The sequence below is a fragment of the Chlamydotis macqueenii genome, chromosome 5 (genome assembly GCF_036417535.1).
Source record: "Chlamydotis macqueenii isolate bChlMac1 chromosome 5, bChlMac1.mat, whole genome shotgun sequence".
Taxonomy (NCBI): Eukaryota; Metazoa; Chordata; class Aves; order Otidiformes; family Otididae; genus Chlamydotis; species Chlamydotis macqueenii.
In genome coordinates, this window is record NC_141560.1 from 22960564 (window position 1) to 22985236 (window position 24673).

The window sequence follows — 24673 nt, forward strand, 5'->3', positions numbered from 1 at the left end:
CTGGTGATACTAGTTCAGCTTCATAAAACACAGCACTCATATTTCAAGTAAACAGTTTGCAAATAATCCTTTGGCTGAAAAGTGAAAAACTCTAGGGTAAATAATGGAAAAATAAATAAAAATAAATCCCCTTTTTTAACATTTCAGATCTAGTGTCTCATTAGTACTCTCTTTGGTACTGTGAAAGGTGCTAGAACGAAAGATAGACTGTCAATTTAAAATACTATTCCTTACCTAAAAACAACAGATAAAATACTTATTTCCACTATCTCCTCGAGATTTCTAGATGCCAAATCATAAAGACTTTCTTACAGCTACAGCAAAGAAAGATTTCAAATTACATACATAAACCTTTAACTCTCCCTGTGCTTCTTATATTAAACATTTGATGCTTCCAAATTCCTCCAGTAGCCATAGATTCCTAGCACTGCCATTCTACAAACTCTTCACTTGCTCAAATCTCAGGCAGAACACGCTCTGCAGCTACTGATTACTTTGGTTTGCTGCTACATGGCATGACAAGGTACCTGGACACCCCAGCAACTTCTTTCCTTGTAGAAAACACCCTGTCTATGAATGGGAAGTGAAGGTGATTGCCTGCCATTCTGGAAACAGCGCCTTTGTCCCAGAGCTATTGGTTTTAAACTAATCTTGCCTTAACTGAGACACAGAATTACACAAGTCTTTCCTGAAGTTATGGTCTTTCAGGGTTGCTGGTGTTGGCTGAAGCAAAGACAGTTCACGTGCATCCACGTCCGTACAAGGTAAGCAAGCTAAGTAACCAGTCTTTTGGCACAACACATTTATTTTCTCTTACTGCTCTTTGTGTCGTATCAATACCAGCCCATGGGCTGAGGAGCGTGCATGAACAAACACTCCTGGGAGGCTGCACTTTGTGATACAGTACAAAGAAGTATGTGAAGTACAGACTTACTTAATCATGGAAGCGGGTCCAGACAAGTAAAAAAATTCTGGAATTGCTTCTGTACACTTCTGAACTGGGATACCACTAAGGGTTAAATCACACTTCCTTACTTCATTTACTATGATTAAGTATATTTAATTCTGTTAAGTGATTAATTCAGTTAAATCTGCAGTAAAGCTTGCATGAGAATCATTGTTCGTTTATATTGGAATAAAATAGCATAATTAAGAGCTTCCCAAGATGTAATGAATTATTAATATCATCTTCATAATGAAATATTAACATTAAAAGCCCTTATTATCTGTCAAGTCAGGTGATGTGTATATTCAAAATAAATTGGAGTTGAGATCATTCTAGCCTTTAGTTATTGGGTGCATGTGTCTATAGTTATGATCTCACATGCTCTAAACCTGTGAAGTCTCATCATGAACACATCTTCAACATGGGTCAGAATACCAGCAATAGAATGCTGTATTTTTATGGTTAATATGCAACATTATGTCATATTCTAGAAAATGGAAGGACATAGTCTTTATTCTTCAAACACAAACTGTTGGCAGTAGGCAAACCAAGCTCTCTGGAGTGTTTGATTTTTTTTTTTTTAATTTACTTTTTTTTATTCCCCTTACTTTGGGGGGAAAAATGTTCAAGTATGTTCTAACTTTTCTTTCTATTATATGAATAGAAGTTTTGAATCTGAAATTTAATATATAATTATTCAAATTGAGTAATTTTGTTTCTGATTTTCTGATGTAATAGAATATTTCAGTGAAAAGGACCTACAACAACCATCTAGTCCAACTGCCTGACCACTTCAGGGCTGACCAAAAGCATTGTCTGTGTTTTTAATTCTAAGAAGACTTAGGAAGATATAAGAACCTCTAACAGGTATGTTAACCTGCTAGTTCGTCCGTTCTATATCTTATTAGTATAAGTATTTTGGAAACAAAAAAGTATAAAAACTTCTTACAAATCCAAATAGAAAAATAGTATTAAACAAAGCTGTCTGATGCTGTGGTAGTAGTGTAGTAACTTTGCTGGAATAAATAGTTTAAGAGAATCAAATGTTCTAAATCACCTTGCACCTCCATTTTAAAAGGATGTTGAATACAGGAACTTCAATTTACTTAATATCAGAAAAAGTAATTGGTGCTAGAGCCAGCTTATGGCTGTTAATCAATCTACATAGAAGAGAGAAAAGCGCTAAAAAAAGCAATACATTATATGCAAGCCTTTTTCCTTCAATGATTTTTTTTAAATCGTGAAACATCCCTTTCCTCAACCATTAAACCATCTAAAGGCTATCAGTAAATACACTTGGGGGTGAAAAGGACTGCAAAGACGGAAAATATAACTTATATTTCTGGTGCTGAGTCTTAATTACAACCCAACAGATTAAATTTCACGCTGTGTGCTTTAGCAGTGCAAGATACGGAAAACACTGCTGCTGTTGGACTGTTCGTCGCAGCGTTTATAACTGCCTTTGTCACTGCAGGCTCATAGTACTGTTGTGAAAAGTTACTCTGCAATGGCTAATCCAAATTATGCTGTTCAGAAAACAAACAAGGAAAAAAAAGAAAAAGAGGAAATGGGGTTCAGGACTTGACCAAAACCAGGAAAGGGCTGATGGCCTTGGACATTTTTTCTAGTCAGGAACTCTCCCAGGCTAGTACATCAGAGGTCAATGATGTTATTCTGGATCCTGGATTTATTAAAGATAAGGAAGATAGAGGGAAACTATTGGGAAACTAATCTGTAGTTCTTCTGGCTCATAAATTAATTATGAGAAGGAACAAAGACACCACTTGTACCTGGGCAGAACCAGCCTGTGTCCTTGTTGCAGTTAACCTTTACATGTGGAAATGAGCACGGCTGCCAGCCTACATCTCTCTTGGCCCATGGGCAGTATATGTAACTAAACACATTCCTTATAAAGAGTTTTGTTTGGGAAATCAACACTTTTATACTGCTGGATAAGACCATGCACAATCTGCAAATACTGTTTGGAAATGTTTGAGTTCTGTGATGTTTTCTCCTAGACACCTCTAGCTGGCACTCGTCGACGGTTTGTGCCAGAGGACATTCCCCTACCTGTGTCACAGGAGCTTTGGTTTTGTCCTTTGAGTGGCAGTGTACTTCTTCATGCGTGTCCACAGATTAGCATGGACCGAGAGTAAACGGTCAGGCCTCTTTGAAAGCTCCCTCAAGACAAAGTCAGTTGAACCTGATGTGCTAAATAGCCAAACACAGCATCAGCTATCATAACTGGGAGGTCATCTTGCAATTTTCGTTTGAGATTTTCCCAGTGTTTTACAAGAGTGCTTTAAAAACTGTTAGTTCACTTGGAGAAGAGTTAAACTTGTGCCTTTTTTTTGCAAAGTTCAATTTTCTGGAAGCTCTTAGGTGACTGGATGCTTCCCCAGCTCTCCAGAGTTGTTCTCTGAATCAGCAGATGGGGTGCACGCATGCACGTCTGTGCTCACATTTGTGTGTGTGCTGCACGTGTTCGTTAACCATAACTTTCATTGGAGGGGTTGAAATTGTAGTCTGGTTAGAAATGAAAGCCTCCATAAAGACATTTGCATATGCAGATTGTGATCTGAAATATCTAAAGATCAAGGCAGAAATAAGATTAATATTTTGGATTTATATTATTAGATCTGTATTACTGCTACAGCTTACGCGCTTAAAACCAATTTGGTTTACAGGCATTGCAGCTAACTTGACTGATACGTAATATGGGGAAATTTGCCAATCTGTGAAATTCATCAGCATCTGACAAAAGAATTGAGACACCTATTAATTTGTATTAGGAGCGGGTACACAAAATAATCAAGTACAAATAAATTCTGTCATATTTAAGGGCTTAAGAACAGCAGTTGAATCATAGAATCACAGAATAGTTTGGGTTGGAAGGGACCTTTAAAGGTCATCCAGTCCAACTCCCCTGCAAGGAGCAGGGACATCTGCAACCGGATCAGGTTGGTCAGAGCCCCGTCCAACCTGTCCTTGAACGTTTCCAGGGATGGGGCATCCACCACCTCTCTAGGCAACCTGTGCCAGTGTTCCACCACCCTCAGTGTGAAAAATGACTCCGAGCAGAATGATTTATTATTATTATTATTATATTTGTAATCTACATATTTATATTTAATTTTGCATTTACTGTAAGAGGAGGCTACCCATCAGGCAGGAGAGTGCGCTGGCTTTGAACCGTATTTAAAAACGGACCGTGAAGACATTGAAGTGGACGAATTCCGGGAATTAGGAAGCAAACGCCGGTTTCAGCCCTTCACCCGCACCTTTCGGAAGGCTGGACCGGCACCTCCCCAGCCCCGCCGGCTGCGCCCCCCCGCCCCCCCCGGCGACCGGCCGGCCGGTCCCCGCGAGCCGACACCGACACCGGGCGGGGGGGCGGAGCGCCCCCGGCCAATGCGGCGCCGCCGCCCCCCGCGCCGCCGGGGAGCGCCCAATGGCGGCGGCCCCGCACCGCCGCTGCCCCGGGGGGGGCCGGGCTGGGGGCCGCCCCACCGCCATGTCCCCTCCCCTCCGCGCGCGGCCCGCGGTAGCGTTGCCCGGCGGAGCGGCCCTCACGCTGCCGGCAGGTAGGTCCGCAGGGGGGACGGCCGCGGAGAGCTGCGTGCCTGGGGCTGCCGGGCCGGCCCCCGCCGCGGTGCCCCTTCCCGACAGCCGAGGAAGGAGCACCGCGGCCCTGAGTTTGCGGGGAGAGGGGATGCGGGCAGCGCTAGCACAGAGGCACGCGGGGGACACCCAGAAACCGGAGCCGAGGAGCAGGCAGGTGGCTCTGCCGGCGAGGCTGGGGCCGCTGCCTGCCCCCCGCTGCCCTCGCTGCTGCTTCACCCCCTTCGCGGCCCGGGGGAGGGGGGCGGGCTTGCCACCCTTACGCGCCCAGGGGGAGCCGGAGTTTCCCCTCTCGCCTCTGCCCCGGCCGGGGCTTAGGCACCGCTCGCACCCGCGTTTCAGCCTGTCCCTCCTCGGTCCTCGCACCCTCCTTCGTGGCTGCTTGCGATGCAGACTCCTTATGGCAGGGTCCTAGCAGCTTTCCCCCGCCATCTTCTCCTAAATGAGCGCTCTCCGTTGTTGCTCGTAATAGCGCGCGCTGCGTTTGTGTGTACGCGCTGGCCGTTGATTATTCCGCGCCTGCGGAAGGGTTAATGAGTCATTAGCAGCAGCATGTGGAAGCTGTCTGTACCCACCTACCTCTCAGCTGCTCCATGCAATTACTCATGTTTTGGATTTTTCCTTTCTTGAGTCTGCTGGATTGTGCTGCTTTTGAAATGCTTTTGTGTGGTTACGCTAATGCAAGGCAGAGAGAAACCGCCACTCATCTTTCTGTCGTCTCATTTGAATGCCCTATGTAAATTACAGGTTTTAAAGGCTCAGATTACCCATTTCCATGCAAAGTGAATTTTTATGCTGACATACGACCAGCAGCCCCTTCCCTGCACGTTTGCCTAGTTCATGTGTTAAAGATCCCTTCTGTACTGCAGCTCCGCTTTTCGCTGTTGATTTTTGTTAATTGTTTTGTTGACTAGTTGGTGGTAATCAGACTCATTGTTCTGATTTTTTTTTCCATGGTTTAATCCTTTTTGAGACGTCAGTTTTTCAGAGAGAAACAAGTTTTTTTAAAATGACAGACTGCTTGACTACATCAGACGACACTTTACAGCTTGCGTCTTCCCATGCTTAGTTGTGCCTTTCCCTGAGAATTATCCTTAGAATAACTTCACAGTATTGGTTTGGGGACATTTTTAGTGTTGTCAAGGCAGAAATTTGGCAAACATTGGCATTTCTTTGCTTGTGAATTAGCTATGAATCATTCTTGTCTTCTGTGAAACGTGTGTTTTGTAAGCTTACTAGTTTGGGCAAGTAAATTTCAAACTACAGGTTGATTGCAAAATGTTTCTGTTCACCAGTTGTGGCACATGACTGATTTATTTTCTTTTCTTTTCTCTGGCGAGATAACTGATACATACCTTGTGTTACACAGACAAGTGAGGTCTGGACTTTGCCTTAATATTTTCTGGGTAAACATGTTTATGTCAGTAAACAAAGTTTGTGTTATCACAAAGAATCTTGAAGAGCAATTTCCCCTGTTTTCAGTAAGATGTATTACATGGGATCATGCAATGCATACAGCTTTCCTAAATACTTAGTTTTCAAATGGCTATTTTCTATCTTCTCCAATAATTTCCAGATTTGATTGATTATAACATAAAGCAGTATTCGCTGTCAATTATGTTTAATCTGTTATATCATGCTTTTGTCAGGTAAATCTTTGACTTTTTCTGTATAATATTAAAAGCTTTTGATTATATTAGTATGGCGATCTCAAGTACGAAGCAAGTAGCAATACCTCCCAAGCAGATCTAACATACCATTTTCCTTAAATACAGGAATACAGCTGGCAACTTTAGTGACTGCTGCTCTTTTATAGTTGTAGCTTTTAAATTATTTTAAAAATATGAATGCCATCAAGAGCGTGACCAATAAACTTTCCAATAAGAAAAAAGGTCCTTTTTCTTTTTTTCTCCCTCACATGATGCACGGTATCTCAGTTCTGACTAGCTCTACTTTCTTAAGATTCATGTCCTTAATTATCATTAAAGACTTAACAGCATACCTTGGTCTTTAACTGCAGATGGATCTCTCCTTTACGTGGGTTCCTTGGATCCCTCATTTCACCAGTAGCATAATTAATACTCTTCTGTGTGGTCGGTTTAGATAACAGTCCAAGGGATGCAAGGTAAAAAAGCAACAGCTACTTCTCAATAGCGGCCAACTCTACATCTCAAGTCCTTGTTTGTACTGCCTTGCCAACTATCGTGTTAAGAACTGGCAGCTGGTACTGTTCCCTGGTTGAGAAACCCAGATTGTGTGGGGGTTAAAACCATATTGCAAGTGGGCTAAACACATCATGTTTATGAAGTCCTTAATTTTCAGCTATCTCAAGTCTGGCATCAGCAAATGAAGATGAGAAATGGTATCTGTGTGTGTTACAAACCTCTCAAGATGTTTTGCTCTGCAAGACTTCTGGTGCCCCTATTGTAGAAGTGATGACTTTTCCAGTCAATGAGGCAGTTGCCATGACGGCATCAGCTACAAGATCACGGTTTGTGGATTCTCTTGCCCTGACACTTTGTTCCTGGTAGTAGCCTTTCTTCACGCAGCTTTTAACCCAAGTATTGCACTGAGGCTTTTTGCAGAGCACCTGTCGTGATCTTTGCCAATAAACTAAGAGAATAAGTGAATTTTGAATTATTGAAAAGCCCTGTTCTTAAAGGCAGACTGAAAGTAACGTATTAGCCTCAGAAGCTTTGCAACAATGTTAGCTTTCTCTTTGAAAGTGGAAAGCTAAAACAAACAAACAAAAAATCATCAGGAAATAAGCTAGAGAGCTATAAGGATTTTTCTAACGTGATCTTGGCCATCTAAAAGTTGGATGCTAATCACTTAAGCTCACTCTGCAGTTAGCTAAGAAAGTAAAGCCTTCAGAGGGCAATTCTTCAGTTCTTGGGTAGTTTGAGTTGTAAGTTGCATTACAAGAAAAAAAAAAAGAAATCCATCAAGCACTCAATGGTGAAAACAGATTTTTTTTTTTGTCCTTTAATTTATTAATACATTTTCTTTCAAGTCTAACCATGCTAGATGGTTTCTTTAAAAGATTGTGAGTTCTGCTAATGGATGTAATAACTTCACAAGTGGTTAACCTCAAGGAAGGAATGCCTGTCTTTGTATATGCATTGGGTATGAGCATGTGTTGTCTTCAGGACTCTGTGTGTAATTGCGACCAGATGAATTTGACTCCTAGGAAACACAACTAGAAGCTTTATAGCTCAGCTCATACGTCCGGAAACATTAGAGGTTAAATCTTTGCTCCTTGTAGATGGTAAAAGTTTTGCCAGGCCCTTAAACAGGGCCAGAAATCCATCTGGAGGTGTCGTGTTGATACGGGTAAGACTGCTTCCCAGGTAGGGATTATGAATCCCCTGTTGACTTCTGGGATTAGTTTTCACTGTCTTTTAAATGTGCAAATAAGATGAATGGTGTGGAAGGTCCTATTTTTTTTTCAAAATTTAAGGGTGCAAAATTTCAGAGACTGAGATTGAAAAAAATGAGAAAATGCAGTCCTGTGGAGATACCAGGGGACAAGCATCAGGGTTCCAGGATTTTCTTAATTTCTGAAAAACTATGGATGCAAGTACATGGGTGCATTGATTAGAGCAGGAGTGCACTTTGGAAATTAATGTCCTGATGATCTGCACTTCCTTGCACATCGCTTTGCACCTCAGAGCACATAAACTGATTTTGTTTGGGATAAAACTGAGTCAGAAGAACTCCAGGAGCTCATTTACTGTACTCCAAGCGCTAATGCAGTTTCAGCCTACAGGATCAGATTTGAGATAATTGGAAGTAAAAGCCTCAGAAAAGTAGGGATTAAAAGCATAGCTTTCACACAAGTATTTCACTCTACAGCTCTGCTCCTGTTGGTAAGGTTTTGTACTGCTTGCTAGTGTAAATTTAGGGAATAGCATCTTGACCGACTTGTTACCAGTTTTTTTTTTTAATGTAGCATAACCCTCGGTGTATAGTTACATAAAAAAAAAATACAGGGAAAATATGAACATTGTAGCATAATGTCAAAGTTAAGAAAAGAATCAGTGCACGTGTCCCTTAGCTATAGAAACAAATAGTGCTTTATTAATAGAATATACTCTTAAAGGAAGTAGGTTGCTGAAATGTATAGGTTTCTTAAACGTCAGTTCTACAGAGATACAGATGATGAAAGGGAGCCATAAAATTACAGAGCTTTTGCCCTCAACCATCCCGAAAATCCTTCAATAGGTACTTTTCTGACAGTAATTATTTCCTAAAACGTTGAAAATATTTTCTGAGCAGTGATATATTAGGGTTTATCAGTCCACTGCAGTGACAGGCATAGAAACACATGTAAGACTTTCTTGAAGTTAACACTTTTATTTATTGGATGTGGGCATGCTATAGGAACATCTTCATTAGTTATGCCATTCTTCAGATGATTCAGATGATTCTTGGTGATTTCATCTCGTCTCGCTCAGGGGCATTCATATGAAAAGAGAAATAAATCTCTGAGTAACAAACCGCTGCTGAAGTGCCTCTTTTTCATTCTTTACAGAGTAAGGCAGTTGTTTGATACTGACAGGGAAGGTGGGATAGATTGCAATCCTACTGATAGGTTTTATTGTGTAAAATCATTTATCTTTAATATTAAATGTTGGTTTTAAGCTTTGTTGCAGATGTTTCCCTCTGGGAGGACAGAACTGAGTGAAACTCCTAGGAAAGGGTCCTGAAAGAAACAAACAGCAGCCCTAGAAGTAATGAAAGAGGGAGCCAAAAAGCAACGTGGGAAAATAACATGAAAATGCCTATGTGTATGTTGCTAATAGTAATAACAATAAATACCTGTGTAGAAGCCCTGTGTGATCAGGAGTGTGTGCTGTAGAGTTTGGGGAATTTGTTAGGCTCCCTGCAAGAGGGGAGGATCTACACTAACACAGCATATCAGTGAATTGGGAAATAAAGTATCAGTACAACATTATTTTTGGCTGTGCTTCAGTTGCCTTAATTTAGGTGTGAAAAAGACATGCAAGCCTCAGTTAGTTGCCATAGTCTTTCTGGAGGGGGATTCACCTCATTCAAAAATAGATCACAGGAAGGATCCTCTGGAGGTGTTGTGTTCCTTCTATTGACTATAAACAGCATCAGATGACTATCTCGGATGTCTTACTGGGCACCCAGAGTTAAAGGAGGTGTGATTCATCTTGCTTTATTAAGGTAACTGAACTAAATGTCTCTGTGCAATTCCTTGAGCTTGAAACAAGAGGACAGACCTGACCGGTGTGCTTCAGGATCCTAAGAAGGTGCTCTAGAAGTACAAAACTATCCTGATATTTAAAGAGCAGGTAGTGTGCTCCAGAGCTGAGATTCAGAGCGGAGCTCCTCGTCCAAGGGCAGCAGACCTGCCTGATCAGCTGGAGGGAAAGGACATTTCCTTGCTGTGAGTGGTGTTTCTTGTTTCATTATGCTCTTTTAGGCCAAGTTTTAGTTGGCATTTATAGACATGAATATTTATAGAAACTAATTCTCTCTGTGGGCTCTTGGGTTTGCCAGCTGTGAAATGAAATGAAAGAATTATCTTTAATTTACTTTTGAAAATGAGCAGGGGTATACAACGTAGTAATTTTGTGCTCTTGCTATCTGAACCAGGGCCTCTTATGAACAGAAGGTACCATTTTGCAGAACTGCCTAGTGGTTTTGTGATTGTATGGGCGATGGAAACGCGTAGAAAAAAAAGCGCTACTAAGCGTTTTTGAAGAGAAAAAGTATTACTAGCTGCATAACTGAAACTTGAGCTGGTCAAGCTCCACAGCACAAGGCCAGTTTATTTTCTAATAAAGTAGTTTGTATGGTACAGCTGTAGGGAAGAACTTGGTGTATGAAATTTAATGATTAGTTCCTGTTTAATTGCTAGTTGCTCCTGAGGACAGAAACTTGCCACCAGAAATGCTCCTTTCTCTTTGATCTTTGCTATGTTGTTTCCAGTTCACCCAGGTTCAAATATTTACCTGGCTGAAAAATATATCCCATATACAAAAATTCTATGTGGTGAAAACATCAGGTGCGTGTTCCTAAATGCCATTCCAAATTATAAGGTACGTGAGTTCAGCATGAGCACTAGGATCTCGGCTAATAGATGCATGGATTTTTTTGGAGGTATTCACTGCCAGAATCTCAAATGTCACTGAAGGGGACAAAACTGAGGTAGAACAGATAGGGCAGACCTTGGCTTTCCCCTCCTAAATAACTCATCTCTGACCTCTGCAATTTAATTGTCCAAGTCTCTCTGAATGCAGGCAGCTGTATTAGTTTACCACATTACATGTGTCTTCAGAGTTTGGCATCAGCATTCACTTTTTTTTTCCGGAAAAGATTGCAAATTCTCCCTGTATTCCATCCAGGCTATTGACACAAATCTGCTTGGAGCTAAGACTAATTTAGGGTGGCCACAGACCTTTGGAAGCTGCAGCTCCAAGCAGCTGCATTAAGCTCTTCAGTGATCTTGAAACAGGCACTGGCCTTCCAGTAGTAATCCCTTCTTTTTGGAAAGTTTGTCTTGGAAAAAAAAAAAAAACAACCCTGAAATTCTTCTAATTCTGCTAATTTTCAGCTGTTTGTAACATGCTTTTGTTTGTATCTGTCTGAATTATGCTGATGTCAAACTTGCAACGCTGCCACAGTGAGTCACTGCCAGTCCTAGTAACAGAAACAGAGAGTCCCAGGCCCTTTGTAGCTCTGTGCTTTTTTGAAAAAGAGAGATAAATATCTCAAATATTTTAAAATCTGCTTATCTGCATCCCATTTCCAAAGCTTGTCTACTAGGTAAGGCAGTCTTTGCCAAAGGTTAGCTGGGCTTAGCTTCTTCAGAGCTGGCAAGAGAGCTGTAATGCTGCATTAACGATGCCATGAACTGGTATTTCCACATATCATAATGCTGTGCAACCAAGGCGTATCGTGGGCTGAGGAGCAGAATAACCATGGTCGCTTATGGCTGCGTGAGGTGGGGTGACCTGGCTGCGTTACTTCCATTTCCAGAGCAGGCTCAGCAAGCAGCCACGCTGTCAAACATGCAGCGCTGCTGGTAGCGTTACCTGAGAGGGATTGCATAGAGAAGGATACTCGGATTCCAAAACTTTTAATGAAAAAAGGCCTTGCCAGTATTATCTGACTGCCCAGCATCTGTCTCCTTGTCTGCAGTGTTTTATATTGATTTTTCAATGAAGTGAGCGAAGTCTTCATACAGTTCTTCCTGCTTTGTTTTCCTCACTAGACTCCAGAGTCTTCAAGGCAACAGTAACCCTGTCTTAAACTTCCAGGGGCTTGGATGGGAAAGGAGTGTGGAGGTTGGTTTTTTTGTGTGTGTGTGTGGTTTTTGATTTGTGTTTTGTTGGGTTTTTTTTTTTTACATTGTTTCTCTATTAATGCACATGGATAACACAAAACAGGTCATGCATAAACTAGACCTGATGCCTTCCTTTAAAGAAAGTTACCTTTGGGTTACACAGTGTCTAACAGCACCAGAAAAGTAATATGAATGGAATTCTTGTTTAAAAATTTGGTAGGCACGATATTGCATTGCTCAGGCCCAGTTGAGAACTGACTATGTTCATTACTTCACCCATGATTTCAAAGTGTAGATAAGTGGAGCGTGCTTCTGGATATATAGAATGTCTGGCCATCTAATGCAGTTAAACTTTACACGATTTAATGATAAAACAAATCTCTGCTGTTTGAAGCTGAAGAGTTAGTTGTCTGAGAAGGAAAAAATAGTGAAATGTCTCACTGTAGGGTTTTGTTTTTTTTCTTTAAAGTAGTGATTGGTGTAAACAGCTAAATTATTCTATGTCCTCAAAACATGGAATTTTGAAAGATCAAACCACATTTTTATTTCTGTGTGAAAACTGAAGATTTTTTTTGTGCACCTATAAATGGCAGTTTGTTTAGTTTTAGATTCTGTGTACCACGTGCAAGTACATATACCTACAGGGCTTGTGTGCCACTGGCTCAAGCCAGGCAGACGAGGAGCTGCCGTCACAGAAGCTTCCCAGCAGACAGTTTCATCTGCAAAGAACCTTCTCCCCAGGGTGTCTGCTTGGCTCTGTCAGCGTACCCAATGTGCAGTGGTCGCTGCTATTCCAGTTTTGACAGTTTACTTTGACAATAATGCTCCAACCATTGAGTGATTAGCCATTGTTCGGTTTTTTTTGTTTGTTTTTGTTCTTAATCATTCTGTTTTATGATCTGCTGGTTGATAGCCTTGCAGATGCGTTGGTGCAATGACTTTGAGCCGCACTATGAGACCAGGGACAGTGTCACACTCTGTGGGAGCTAATTCATATGGATTTCAATGTATAATACTGCATATATGTCGACACCCTGAATGCTTTGTAACTAGGCATTTGTGTCAGATTAAAAGATGAGCATTTCATGGAAGCCATGCAATAATGTTGGTATTAACTGTTTGATGCTGTTGAGCATGAGGTGCAACTGGTCTTTCTTCCTGCTGTTGATGCTTAGACTTGCAGTGGCTCCTCTTGTAGCTTGCTCAGCAAAATACCAAGTGTGATGAAATATGAGTGATTTGCTGCCTTCATATGCAACAGGGGTCTGCCTCTCACTGTGTACCCCTGCAGCACTTACATGATCTCATGTAGATAGATGGCAATGTGTCTTGGATTCCTCTTCTGGAGTGCAGAAGATTGCCTGCTGTCTCTCAGCTACAGCTAACTATCAAAGGAATATTCAGAAGTTCATTTTCAGCAAAGGGCTCTATCCCTTTGCAGCAGAGGAAAGCCATCTCTTGTGTTCTGTTCCTTTGAGCTTCCAGAGATGGGTAAGCAACACTTTGGAATGAATATTATCTCTACTGTTATCGTACTAACCCTGCTCTCTAGGTATGGACCTCCTGACAGAGATACTACAAAACAGGTTCTTTTTTTCTCCCCTGAAATATGTTTTATTTTACTAACAGCGCTTATTAGTGTGTGTCAGTAAAACCAAATTAAGCAAACAAAAACCCCAATAAGCCCAAAACCAAACAACAAAAAATGAAAATTTTCTCATACCTTGTCTTATATATCATACTAGTATACCATGCACTCTTATTTCATGTTTTGACAATTAGACAAATACAATTAGATACAAATGTATTAGACAGTAGTGTTGCAAATATACTGGTTTGAACTGTATATGAATTTGACTTGTCAAGATCTTTTTTTCTACTTCATATATAGTTTTCTGAAATAGTATATATAAAATATTGTGTCCCTTTAAATTCAATCTTTGCACAAACTTTTTTTTTTTTTTTTGAAGAGTCACTTTTAATTCTCTTGAAACAGGAGTAGTCATGCTAAATGAACAGCACCATGAAGTCTAATGGGCCTATATTTAGAGTGTCTAAAATAGAGAGTGACAACAAACATGATATTAGTGGGTTGCCCTGAAGGGCTTCAGTGTCCTGGCATCACACTAAGTTGCATAATCTCAACTGACTCCCCAGACACTGGAAATGAGGAAGGACCAGTTGAATCATCCAAGGAGTTTTCTGCCAGGGCAGGCTTGTTCCCTGTGATACCTCTTCCAGAGTATTGCTTATGTCTGGCTTTAAATAATCAAGCAGGACTTCCTTAAACTGCGAGACAGCCTCACATTTTAAGGTTGCCTTTCTATATAACCATCAAACAGCATCTCCCTTACGATGAAAATTCCTTTTTAAACTCTTTCCTTGAAAAGGTGCTGCTGATACAGCTTAGAAGTTATAAAAGATGTTACATAGAAGTACAGTTATATAGAAGTCATTTTTATGTATATAGTTATTAGTTATACGGAAATACAGAGACGACTTGAACAGAAGATGGCTTTCTCTCTCAGCATCCTAATCTCCCTTTCCAGCCAACATTCAGCACAGGAAAACTTCTTTGCTTTCTTTCAGGGCTGCATCACTTCCTCAGTGATCCTTGTCTTCCTGATGCTTTCACAGTTGGATTCTGTGTTTTTCCCTCAGTCTGAATCTGTTCTCCCCTTCTGTGCATACTCACAGCTCAGCCAGATGAATGCCCATCCTCTCTGTAGGCATACAGCCTCCAGTGAAGCATCTCTGTCTGCAGAATCCAGTTTCTCCCTTGCCTTGAATGTGGCTAGTGTTTGAGTGCTTGACTTCTTTCTGTCTTTTTTTCTTTCTTTTTTTTTCCTTCCTCTAGCTTTCTTAGTCCAAAATGAATTTAACTGATACTGATTGATGGCAACTAATTATACCCACCATTTTTGGTGAAGATTTCACCTAACTTTTAGGATGAACTTAGTTGTAATTCAGAAGATAAAGCCCTGATTTCATTTGTGCAACTGAAACCAGTCCTGAGGCACAGGAAGAGTTATGCTGGCTCTCCTTTCATTAATGGAGGCGGGATCAGTTTTTGAGTTGTATAATGAGTACAGTAATTTGTTGCAAGACATATAGACAGTGCTGGAATGTTAGTACCTGGCAGAACAGGATGACATTTCATACAAGCCAGGATGTTTTTTTTTACTAGAATAGTGTTTATCATCCAGCACAGTATTCCAGTAAACTTACAATCACTTACTTCTCTGTTTCTTTTGTCATTAGTCCCAGTTTAGAAGAAGGATGGGTGCAGACAGGGCTTTGTGATCTGTGTTCGCCTCTTGACAGCTGTCTTCAGTGATGTCAGGCTGCAATGACATAGTTGGTTCAAGAGTGATTAATTGTGGACATTATGCTTTTTACGTCAGTGAGATAACTTAAAAACCACACCTTGATAGTCATCACAACAGCAAGTAAAGTGCAGTAGCTTTTGGAGAGTTTGGTAAATGGAATACATCTGGCTAGCTTGTCTGTGCACAATTTAGACAAGAATATATGAAAGCATCAGTATCAGATGTGCAAACCAGGGTGCTCAGTAGGAGCTTTCTTCTGAAAAGCATGTTCCTTGTATGAGTCACTTTTTCAGGTTTGAAAGAAGAAACCAGTTTTTAACCCAGTTCCCTCCCCATACTGTGGATTGGATTGGAAGGTCACTTGTTGCAGCATTACGTTGTGCAATAGTTGTGACTATTGCGAATTCACCATCCTGGAGCATGGAAAGTCTGTGACACATGTAATGGTCAGGTGTGGAAGTCTGGGATCAGGGTGCTGCTTTGGGTTTCTGCCTCATGGAGGCCTTGAGAAAGCAGGGAAGAGTGGTAAGGACTGTGCACTCACCTTCTCTTAATGGGATGCTACCAACCTCCCTCCCCCTTACTGCGTTTAGATTTCTTGTTGCCTGCTGTTATTACCAACAGAATTTCATTGGATAGAGAAAAACCCAGTCTGTAAAGTGATTCTGAATTAGTCTAGCCCTTGGGAAGTCAAACCCTCAGATTAGTGTTTTCCTTATTTTTTTCTCCTATTTGTGCAATACTGACCAGAAAAAAAAAAAAAAATCCCAGATTTTAGAGATGCAAATGTTCTGCTGAATAATTTGACATGTTGCCTCTTTCCTGTGATTTTTTTTTTCCTAGTCTAGTTTTAAAGCACTGTTGCTCTATATGGTAAGAGAATAATTTGACTGATCTTTGCTTCAGATTCTAGTTTGAGTTGGAAGGCTGGCAGTTTGGGAAATTATCCTTCAAGTCTTAATGCAATTACAGGACTGGCAGTTTCAGTTACACTTTGAATACAGCATGGACCGACAGCGAGCTATATTTAAAGTCTTGAAATTTAGAGCTTCTACTTTCCCGATGTGACCGGGGATGTAACTATCACTGCCAAACATTTGTCTGGCATGCTCCCTTGGTTTCTGCCTGTTATACATTACTTATAATTGTAAAAAATAAAACAAATTTAGATTCCCATTCTTTTACTGTACTGCTGCTCTTTTATGGTGCCTTTCTACATTTCTCAAGTTCTTGGGAGTACAAGGAATAGAGGAAGAGGTTGTACAATTTTCCTTCTGTATCAGGTTTTGAATCCCTCTAAACAGTATCTTCTCTGACAGACTCTCATTATGAGGCATCCAGAACCCATGAAGTATTTCTAAGGCATGGCCTTGGCAGAGGGAGAGAGTCCATTGCCTTCTGAACTGCCTGAATATCCTGGTATTGCATACAGGAGAGCATCTTAGGTGTTTTCTCTCCCTCTCTCTCTAGAAAACAGAGGAGCTTCTGTTGCAGATAAGTTGTGGTGTAGAGAAAACAGCAGCTGTTGACCTTTCAGATATTAGCCTTGACGCAAGTATTCCTGAGGGAGAGGCTTATGACTTTCTTACCAACGCATCCCCTCCAGGCTCTCTTCTCTGACTGTCAGGAAATGTGAGCTTCCAGCAAAGCTGAGGTTTGTATTTGAGGGACTTGGTTTTAAATGTGGTGGTTGGGTCCTTTTGTTCTTGAGAAAATAAGGGCATTCCAGGTCACTTCAGCGTTAGCACTGCTTCTGCCACTGACTTGCAGTGTGGATTCAGACAGATTACTTCATGTCTATTGGTATAATTGGGTATGGCCAGTAATTAGTGTGGCTGCACTGGGGCCTGTGCTCAGGGAGATCCCTGAGCTTTTCTGTCATCCAGTGTGCCAGATGGCTCCAGTTATCTTCAGTACCACACTCTGCCTCACTCCATCTCTGTCTGAAATTGCCACAGGACAGTAGTAACGACCTACCTTGTAATGGCACAAAGTGGATTTGACCAGGCTCTGAGGACAGAGCGCTATCGAGGAAGGCTCTTGTTACCATTCACTTGGGTGTAATCTGTAATGGGCAAAGCCATCCCTGCTTCCAGAGAGGGTGCAGGAGTTTCACAAGGGATGCTCATTTGGCTCCCTTTGAGCCCTAATTCTTCCTTACATATTGAGAGCTCTCATAGAAGCGAGTGTTAAATGCACCAGGTAGTGACTGAGCTGCTTAAGCTGCATGTGAAGTCATGGAGCTCATGTAATAGTATGTGTGAATCAGAGTAAGTACAAGTGGTCTAAGTTCTAAAACCTGATGTTACCAGAGATTTTCTTGGGGCAATTTATAAGCTGAGGGAGCTGTGTACATGGAGAAAACAGGATTTTCAATATTAAGAATGCAATAATCGAATAACCAAATATGACTTTATTCCTGTCATCATCTAGGTCATTCATAAAGTAATCTTACCTCAGGCATTTAGGCAGAGGCTGATGCAATGATTTTTTCGGTAATGGTAACAAAATCCAAATCCAGTGCCTTTATTTCATTGGGTTTCTCAAGCTTGGGTTTTTTTTTCCTGTTGTTTATCATTGGGTTTTGCTTTTGCCATTGCACTATGAAGTACTTGGGACTTTCTTTCAATGCTTGAGAACAGATTTCCAGTTTGGAGTTTGTTTATTATTCAGGTCATGATGTGCTGATGGTCAGTGCTTGTTACAGGCCACGTTGAGAGAAAGAGCCATGAGCTCTCTCTCCCTTGGAAGTTTGCCCAAGGCAGCAATCACTCCTCAGTTCATGCTACTAGAATTATTTCGTCTGTACACGTTTGCCAAACATGTGATCAAGATAAAATTACATATTTTTCCTTGAGACTTTCCTGGTGTTAGTGAAACTTGATTGTTACAACAAAAGCCATGGTCAGAGTCTTTCCTTTTTTACTGTCCCTTTGGCTTAGTTTCTTTTTCTGCTATGTGGAACTTAACAGCTTTTCTAGTTGTTTTCCCTTGCATGGTCTCCTACAGTAACCAAAGTACAACAGCCAGTTAATGTTTAGGTCTCTGGCATTGTAAGAGAATGTATAAGCAAGAAAAACTGTACCAGCGTATGGTTTACGGGATTTTTTCAGTGGTGCTGCCATGTAAGGCAATATGCTTAAAGAGTCCATATATATAAATTTCACAAACTTGCTATTGATACTATGAGTAACTCTGGCTAGTGGTGATAGAGCCCACTGCAATGTGCACTGTATGTGTGTAACTTAGAGCAATCAGTGCTTAAAATGATTAACTGTGCTAAGCTGTTTCTCTTGAGCAGAGTTGAAATGTACTGAGAAACAATGTTCGAGTTTGCTGTCCAAACACACGAGTAATTAAATACTTTGAATGGTATGTTTACAAAAACACCATTCCATTACAGATGCTTCTGAAGCGTCTCAGTAGTGCTATGAACCACTGCTTCTGGTGGTGCTTGTGCTCAGCACTGTGCATAAGTCCCGCCTAAGGTGAGGGCTCAGGGTGCTGGGTGCGAGACTTCTGGCACAAGATAATTATGTCACTTCCTCAAATGCATACTTTTGGCTTAGCAAAATAAGGGGAGAAAGATGATGATACCTCTTTTCATCTGTTGCTGGGGCAGAGTTGTACAGTAGGGCAGATAGGTAAGCTTGTCACAAGAAGAAATGGCTGTAAACTGCCAATTTACTGTAAATTTTGTAGATTTGAAATGAGAGAAGGTTTTTGTTATCAAAGCAGTGTTGTCATTTTAGAATGGAGCTTCATCAGTTTTAAAAAGAGATTATGTATTGTGGTTGATCAACACATCAGGAGGACTAAAAAGGCAAGGAGTTTTGTTCCAGCTCTGTGATCTCTGCCCTTCAGAGAACTGGTAATAACTGTCACTCACTTGTCACTCAAATTTACATGTCCCACTGTGAAACTGTAATGTGAAAAAAAAAACGACACCTGAAGCAGAAATTTCAGCTTCGTAGAGTTTTGTTGCCTTATGGTGAAATTGCTGCACTGGAGTTGATGGTAAGGATCATTAAGGTCAATGTGTATAACATCTGCTTTACCTTGTATTTAGTGTGTAATAGTAATAGACTTTTTTGATAAATTAGTTCACTATTTTTTTTTTAACCAATTAACCAGGGAAAGCTTAATGCACATAGTAACACAAATCCAGAAGTAACAAAATCTAAACTGATACAAATCCCATTAACACAGAGGGATGTAATGCTGGCCTGGCCTGGGAATACCTTGTTTCAAGAAATATGCTTCCATCCCCTTTTGTTTGGGCTCTACATTATAAACTTTGGCTTTAACTGTAGCTCGCTTGACATATAGAGGATCCATTTGTTTCCTTAGTCTTTCTAGGTTCTGAAATCCATTTCTCTAGGAAGAGCCACAGATATTTGAGAAGTCTGAAGGACAGGGAGAAGAACTCCGAAATTCACTTGCAGAATAGTCACTGCAGTGTTTAAATAGTGAGCGCTGATTGCTTTGCTGTGAAGAGCGTTCAGGTTTTTTCAGTGTCAAATGGTTCCTCTGGAGACATGTACCTCTGCAGTAGTTCTGCAAATGGCAGCATTGTTGCATTAACTGAATGCATAATGGCATTGCTGTTGTGCTAGCTAAGGCTTCTTGGTTGACAGTGGGGTTGGCTTAGGTTCTTTTTTCTAAGAAGGATTTTGGACAGTGAAAAGAGGTGAAAAGTAATTTGGGAATGAAGTTGTATCTTTTCCACATAGTCTTCACAGGAGTTACCTGTATGTGATTCATAATTCTGTACAGGTGTTTAAGTCAGGGGATGGGACTGATGCTTTGCGAAAGCTGAGAGAATGCAAACTTCTTTTTAGTACTTTTTTTCATCCTAACACATACATCATCAGAGTGCCTCTATTCTTAGAATATTCGACATTGTGATCTGCTCAGGCTGACTTTCCTCTCTTTCAGGCTGCGTGTCTAAAAGTTGTTATAACCCTAATAAGTCAACACAGTCTCCTGTATTTACTGAACTGGGAAGTCTCTAGAAAATTCCAGCAGTGGGGAAGTTGTATAGCAGGAGTATGTGCTTCATGCTGCACTGCAAGGTACTCTGATGCTTTTCTGGGCTCATAGTGCTTGCTATCCATTTTAGAATCATATATTAGTTTGGGTTGGAAGGGACCTTTAAAGATCATCTAGTTGAACCCCCCTGCAAGGAGCAGGGACATCTTCAGCTAGATCAGGTTGCTCAGAGCCCATGCATTTTTAAGGTGTTTAAGTTTTGCTGTTTCGTACTGAGAAAAGTATGCTTGTCACGGGGCAGTAGGGTAAAAGAGTAAATCCACCCTAAAATAATGGTATAGTTCTCTCACATGTCTGCATGGCTGAAACAGTCCATTTTCTTGCATTCTTTCATGGCTATTTTTCCCTTTACATTTTGGGGGGGGGGGGGGCGGGGAGGGCGGGGGGAAGAGCTCTACTGGAGTCTCTACTTACATTAAGGGCAAGATAAACTGTTTTCTTTTTTTTCATTTCCTGCCATTTCATGCGTCTGTGAGGACTTTACCAGGAGAAAAGAGAGGTCAGTATTCAGTTGTTTGGGAAAAGAAGACTTGGTTACAGATCTTGAAACAAGCCTAAAACAAATAGCTTGCTTGGTCACATGAGGAAAGCAAGATACCGAGGTCATCCTCTCCTTCCCTCATATGGTGTCCAAGTGACCCTAAATATCTGACTAATCTTTTTCTCTTAGCTTGCCTCTATATTTAGCTTTGTATTTTCTATTAATAGCACCCAAAATGGGTGCTGTGCGAGGCAGACAAAAGTATCTTGAAGGCAGGCATCCTGCCGTTGGAGGGGAGGAAAAAGGACTTGGGCTCAAGTGAAGCTGTTCCTCCAGCATTAGGGAATTGGTTACGTGACAAGGGAAGGATATGCAGGGTGACTGGCTGTGGGGTGGCCATAGGATTTGGAAAGTCTATGGAGAGGGGATCAATCTTCTGTCAAATTGCACTTAACCATCAGGATTGCCTCCAGGAATCCTTTTTTGTGTTTGCAGGAAACTACATTTTATGTTAAATTCAGCTTGAAGAGATCCATTTTTAGACAATGAACGTGGACCCTTGAATTCTCTCTGGGTGTCAGACTGGTTTGTGACTTCCAGACTTTTGAAGTTTTCAGCTCTTTCACGCAGCTCTTATTTGCTGACCTGCCTTCAGCAGACTAATAACTTTATGGCTCTGAAGCGAATAATCATATTGTAAGCCATTTAATGATCTACTTCCAGCAGAAAATACTTAAAGAGTGAATGCATTTTAATATCCTTCTGCTTTTTGGACCTAAATGTTGTTAATGTAGGATAAGAGAAGTCTCAGTGAAGTATCTGTTCTTGTACATCAGTGTGAAGTTTCACCCCCAAAAACCCTTTAGTGAGGTGAGAGCAGGCCAAGAGAGGCTGCTTAAAACTCTTTAAAATAGCCAAGTCTTGAGTTTTAGTATTTTCAAGTACTTGAATACCATGGCAACAAAAGCTTCAATGCTTGAAATAACTGGGGACAGAATTAACGCTTCTCTAGGAGGAGGCAATAGTCCTCTGAGAGTTTTGAAGTGGTCTGCAAATCTGAGGCAGACATAGGTGCTTGTCAAAGAGAGTTTCTCTACCTGGTCCTCACCTTCCCAGTTACTAGCCAGCAACCAAAGCACTTTGCAGTGCCCCATTTCCTTTAGCAGATTCCCAGATCTGTGTAGGGTACATCCTATTGGAGTGCATCCTAATTAAAGTTGCTGTGTCTGTGAAAACATTTGCTGAGCTACAGCAAAATCATGCTTAACTCCAGAGAAGATCTAAGGCATTGGTTTTTAAAATTAAAACGTGAAGTTCCAGACAAGCAGTGGAGTTGAAAGTGCAGCTAGCTGAGAGGGCATCTCTTCATACTCATACTATGAGAGTCATGGACAACCCATCCCGATCCCAGAAGCAGCTACATAAATGTTATTGATAATGAGACATGCATCTTATTTCTTGCTCTTAAGAAGAATCGGACATTGTAAGTAGCAAGATGAGCAAGGACATGATGATATCTTGGAACTGGGATTGTTACATCATACTCAAAGTTTGCTAAACCTGGGAGGATCTCCTCATCACCTGTCTTGCTGAGATTGAGAAGCATGGCTCTCTGAGTAAGGAATAAAACATTGGTTTTGGTGATTGACTGTTTTAACATGAGGATGTTTGAAGATACTTTAGTCAAAGAGTTGCTCAAGCGTAGCCCTCCTTTAGACACAGGTGACATGCCTGTCTCAAAGGTGGCAGCACTTGGACAATCCTGTGCCTGTGTACATAAATTTGTTTAACATTCTGTATTATTAAAATAGTGGCACTCATTTCTCCCTTTTATTTTTCTAAAAGATGTAATTTACTACTTTTTTTTTAATCTTAACAGCACTTGAAAAGAAAGGAAAGTGCAAAGGAGGTGTTTCCCTCTATTGGCTCATCTTCACCATACCTTGCTCCCCTTCTACTTTGTCCTTATTATCCCTAAGTGAAGATGAATAGCCTGCTGCGAATATGACGTCTCTGACTAGTGTCATTGCCTCCCACCAATCTGAGTGGGTGTCCTTCACTGATGAGCTGCTCCTCCCTGTTAACCCACGAGGTAAGCTATCTCTGATTTTCTTTGAACCTTGTGAGACTTTCTTTGTTTGAATTAAACCAACTACTGTCATATATCTGGTATCACAGAGCTTGCAGTAGAAGCAGTATGTAAAGAGTTTGAATTATCTCCCGCTACCTCTACACAATTGAAGAATTTGGGCCAAAAATGAAAAACACTCTACTAATGTGAGGATTTTCTTAGCATAGATCTATTACAGGGTTTGGATCTGTCCTTTGAGATTCAAGGCAGTATCCCAACAGACCATGGAGGAATCGAGTGCAAAACTATGCCCAATGTTACTCTAAAAACTACATTAGGTGAAGGAAAATTTTCTACCTCCGTTTAATGGCAAATTTTAGATATTTCAATAAAAACAACAAAGTAATGATGAGTCCTACCAGTCTTTCTATTTTGTCTCTATTTTAGGTGGCACTGAGGAGCCTCTGGAGAAATGTTTTTCTTCTTCAGATACCTCATCAGAAGAAAACCACAATGTGGATGGAGAATTTCAAGACCTCTCCCACACAGAGCTGGAAGATGCAGCTGACCAACCCAAGGTGGATTCTGCTGTGCTTGGGAACCACATGTGTCCCAGCACTGATCTGTCGTCATCCATCAGTGCCTGGGTTCAGTTTGAAGATGCACCATGGAGCAGTGCTCCATCGACCCATCCGCAAGCAGGTGAGGCAGATGTATGACAAGGTTCATTCCAGTAACATAACCAAATGCAGTGAGAGCCTACAGAATTTTTCCCTTGCTCTTTGATTTCTCAAAGGTTGAACTTTGACCAGTTTGTACTGTATTTTAACACAAACAGTGTCATCAGAGTTTCAAAAAGGGCTCAAAATTTCATTCTGGGCTGAACTGGCAGTATTTTCTTTTTGTGAAGAAAATGAAAAGGTTCTGTGATTCATTCCACCTGCGTCTTGATGCTGGAGACTGCCAGAATGCATTCATAGGGAAACAGCATAGTGGTGTTTTTAGTGGTGACATTTCTTATATACAGGTATGGACAGCCATCTGAAAAGTCTGAGCTGTGTTTGCCACTGCAATCTGGAACTGAAAGAATGGAGATCACTATTCTCTGTGGTCGTTATCTACTTATAGTCCCCATACGGTTTTTGCCTGAAGCTTAGTGAGACCAACAGCTAGTGTGCCAGTGCCCATCAGTACTTTCTGCAGTCTTTTGATGCTATGATTTAGCAGTTGGAGAATTACAAAGTGAACTGAAGTTGACCCTAATTCCAGGACTGCATGCACTTTTCTTCAAATCTAAAATTTCTTTCTGACATACTTGAAACATGCATGCAAAGCCTCTGGCTTGCCTCCTCAGCTTGTGCTAACTGATATGGCTATATGAGCTTGTAGCTTTTCTGTTCAAACAGACTTCTGTCCCTCCTCACAGGAGGCTGTGGAATAATTGCCCAAGAAAACATTGGTTTGCCTTTGCATGTTTAAATTGAGTTTCTCTCTTAATAATTCGACTTTGTTACTGCTGGTTATTAAAGCAGTTTAAAGAGTTATAGCTTTATTCTGCTCACTGAGTCCATCAAATACTCTCTGTGACATGAATAATACTTCTGTCAGAAAACTTGGATTGGCAACTTTGAGTTGGATTTTGGGTAAAACCCAACAGTTTTCCATCTGCTCCTTTTATGGAATCTACAGACTATGCCATTTGAGAGAGTGGTTAGACCTTTGTGCAGGAGAAGCGGGTGAATCTTGAGGCAAAATGAAGTTTCTCTTAAGCTCTGCTTAAGACCTTCTTATCTTTCTATTTATTTGTTATTCTTCTTAATTGTAAATACTTACTGGTCCTGGTGATGAAGAGAGA

General features: G+C 41.0%; 1 protein-coding gene across 2 annotated transcripts in view; it reads left to right on the forward strand.

The window, feature by feature from the left end:
- Positions 1–4455: 4455 nt before the first annotated feature.
- The window catches only part of STON2 (stonin 2), an 81121-nt gene continuing 60903 nt past the window's right edge, over positions 4456–24673 (forward strand). The window contains exons 1-3 of one of the 2 annotated variants that reach the window (XM_086749322.1): positions 4456–4530; positions 22627–22839; positions 23266–23520. In XM_086749322.1, the coding sequence (XP_086605448.1) occupies positions 22752–22839; positions 23266–23520 (343 nt within the window). In that variant the 5' untranslated portion in view covers positions 4456–4530; positions 22627–22751. Of the gene's footprint in view, positions 4531–22284; positions 22364–22626; positions 22840–23265; positions 23521–24673 lie in introns of those variants that run through there. The other variant, XM_086749323.1, reaches the window with a different exon arrangement.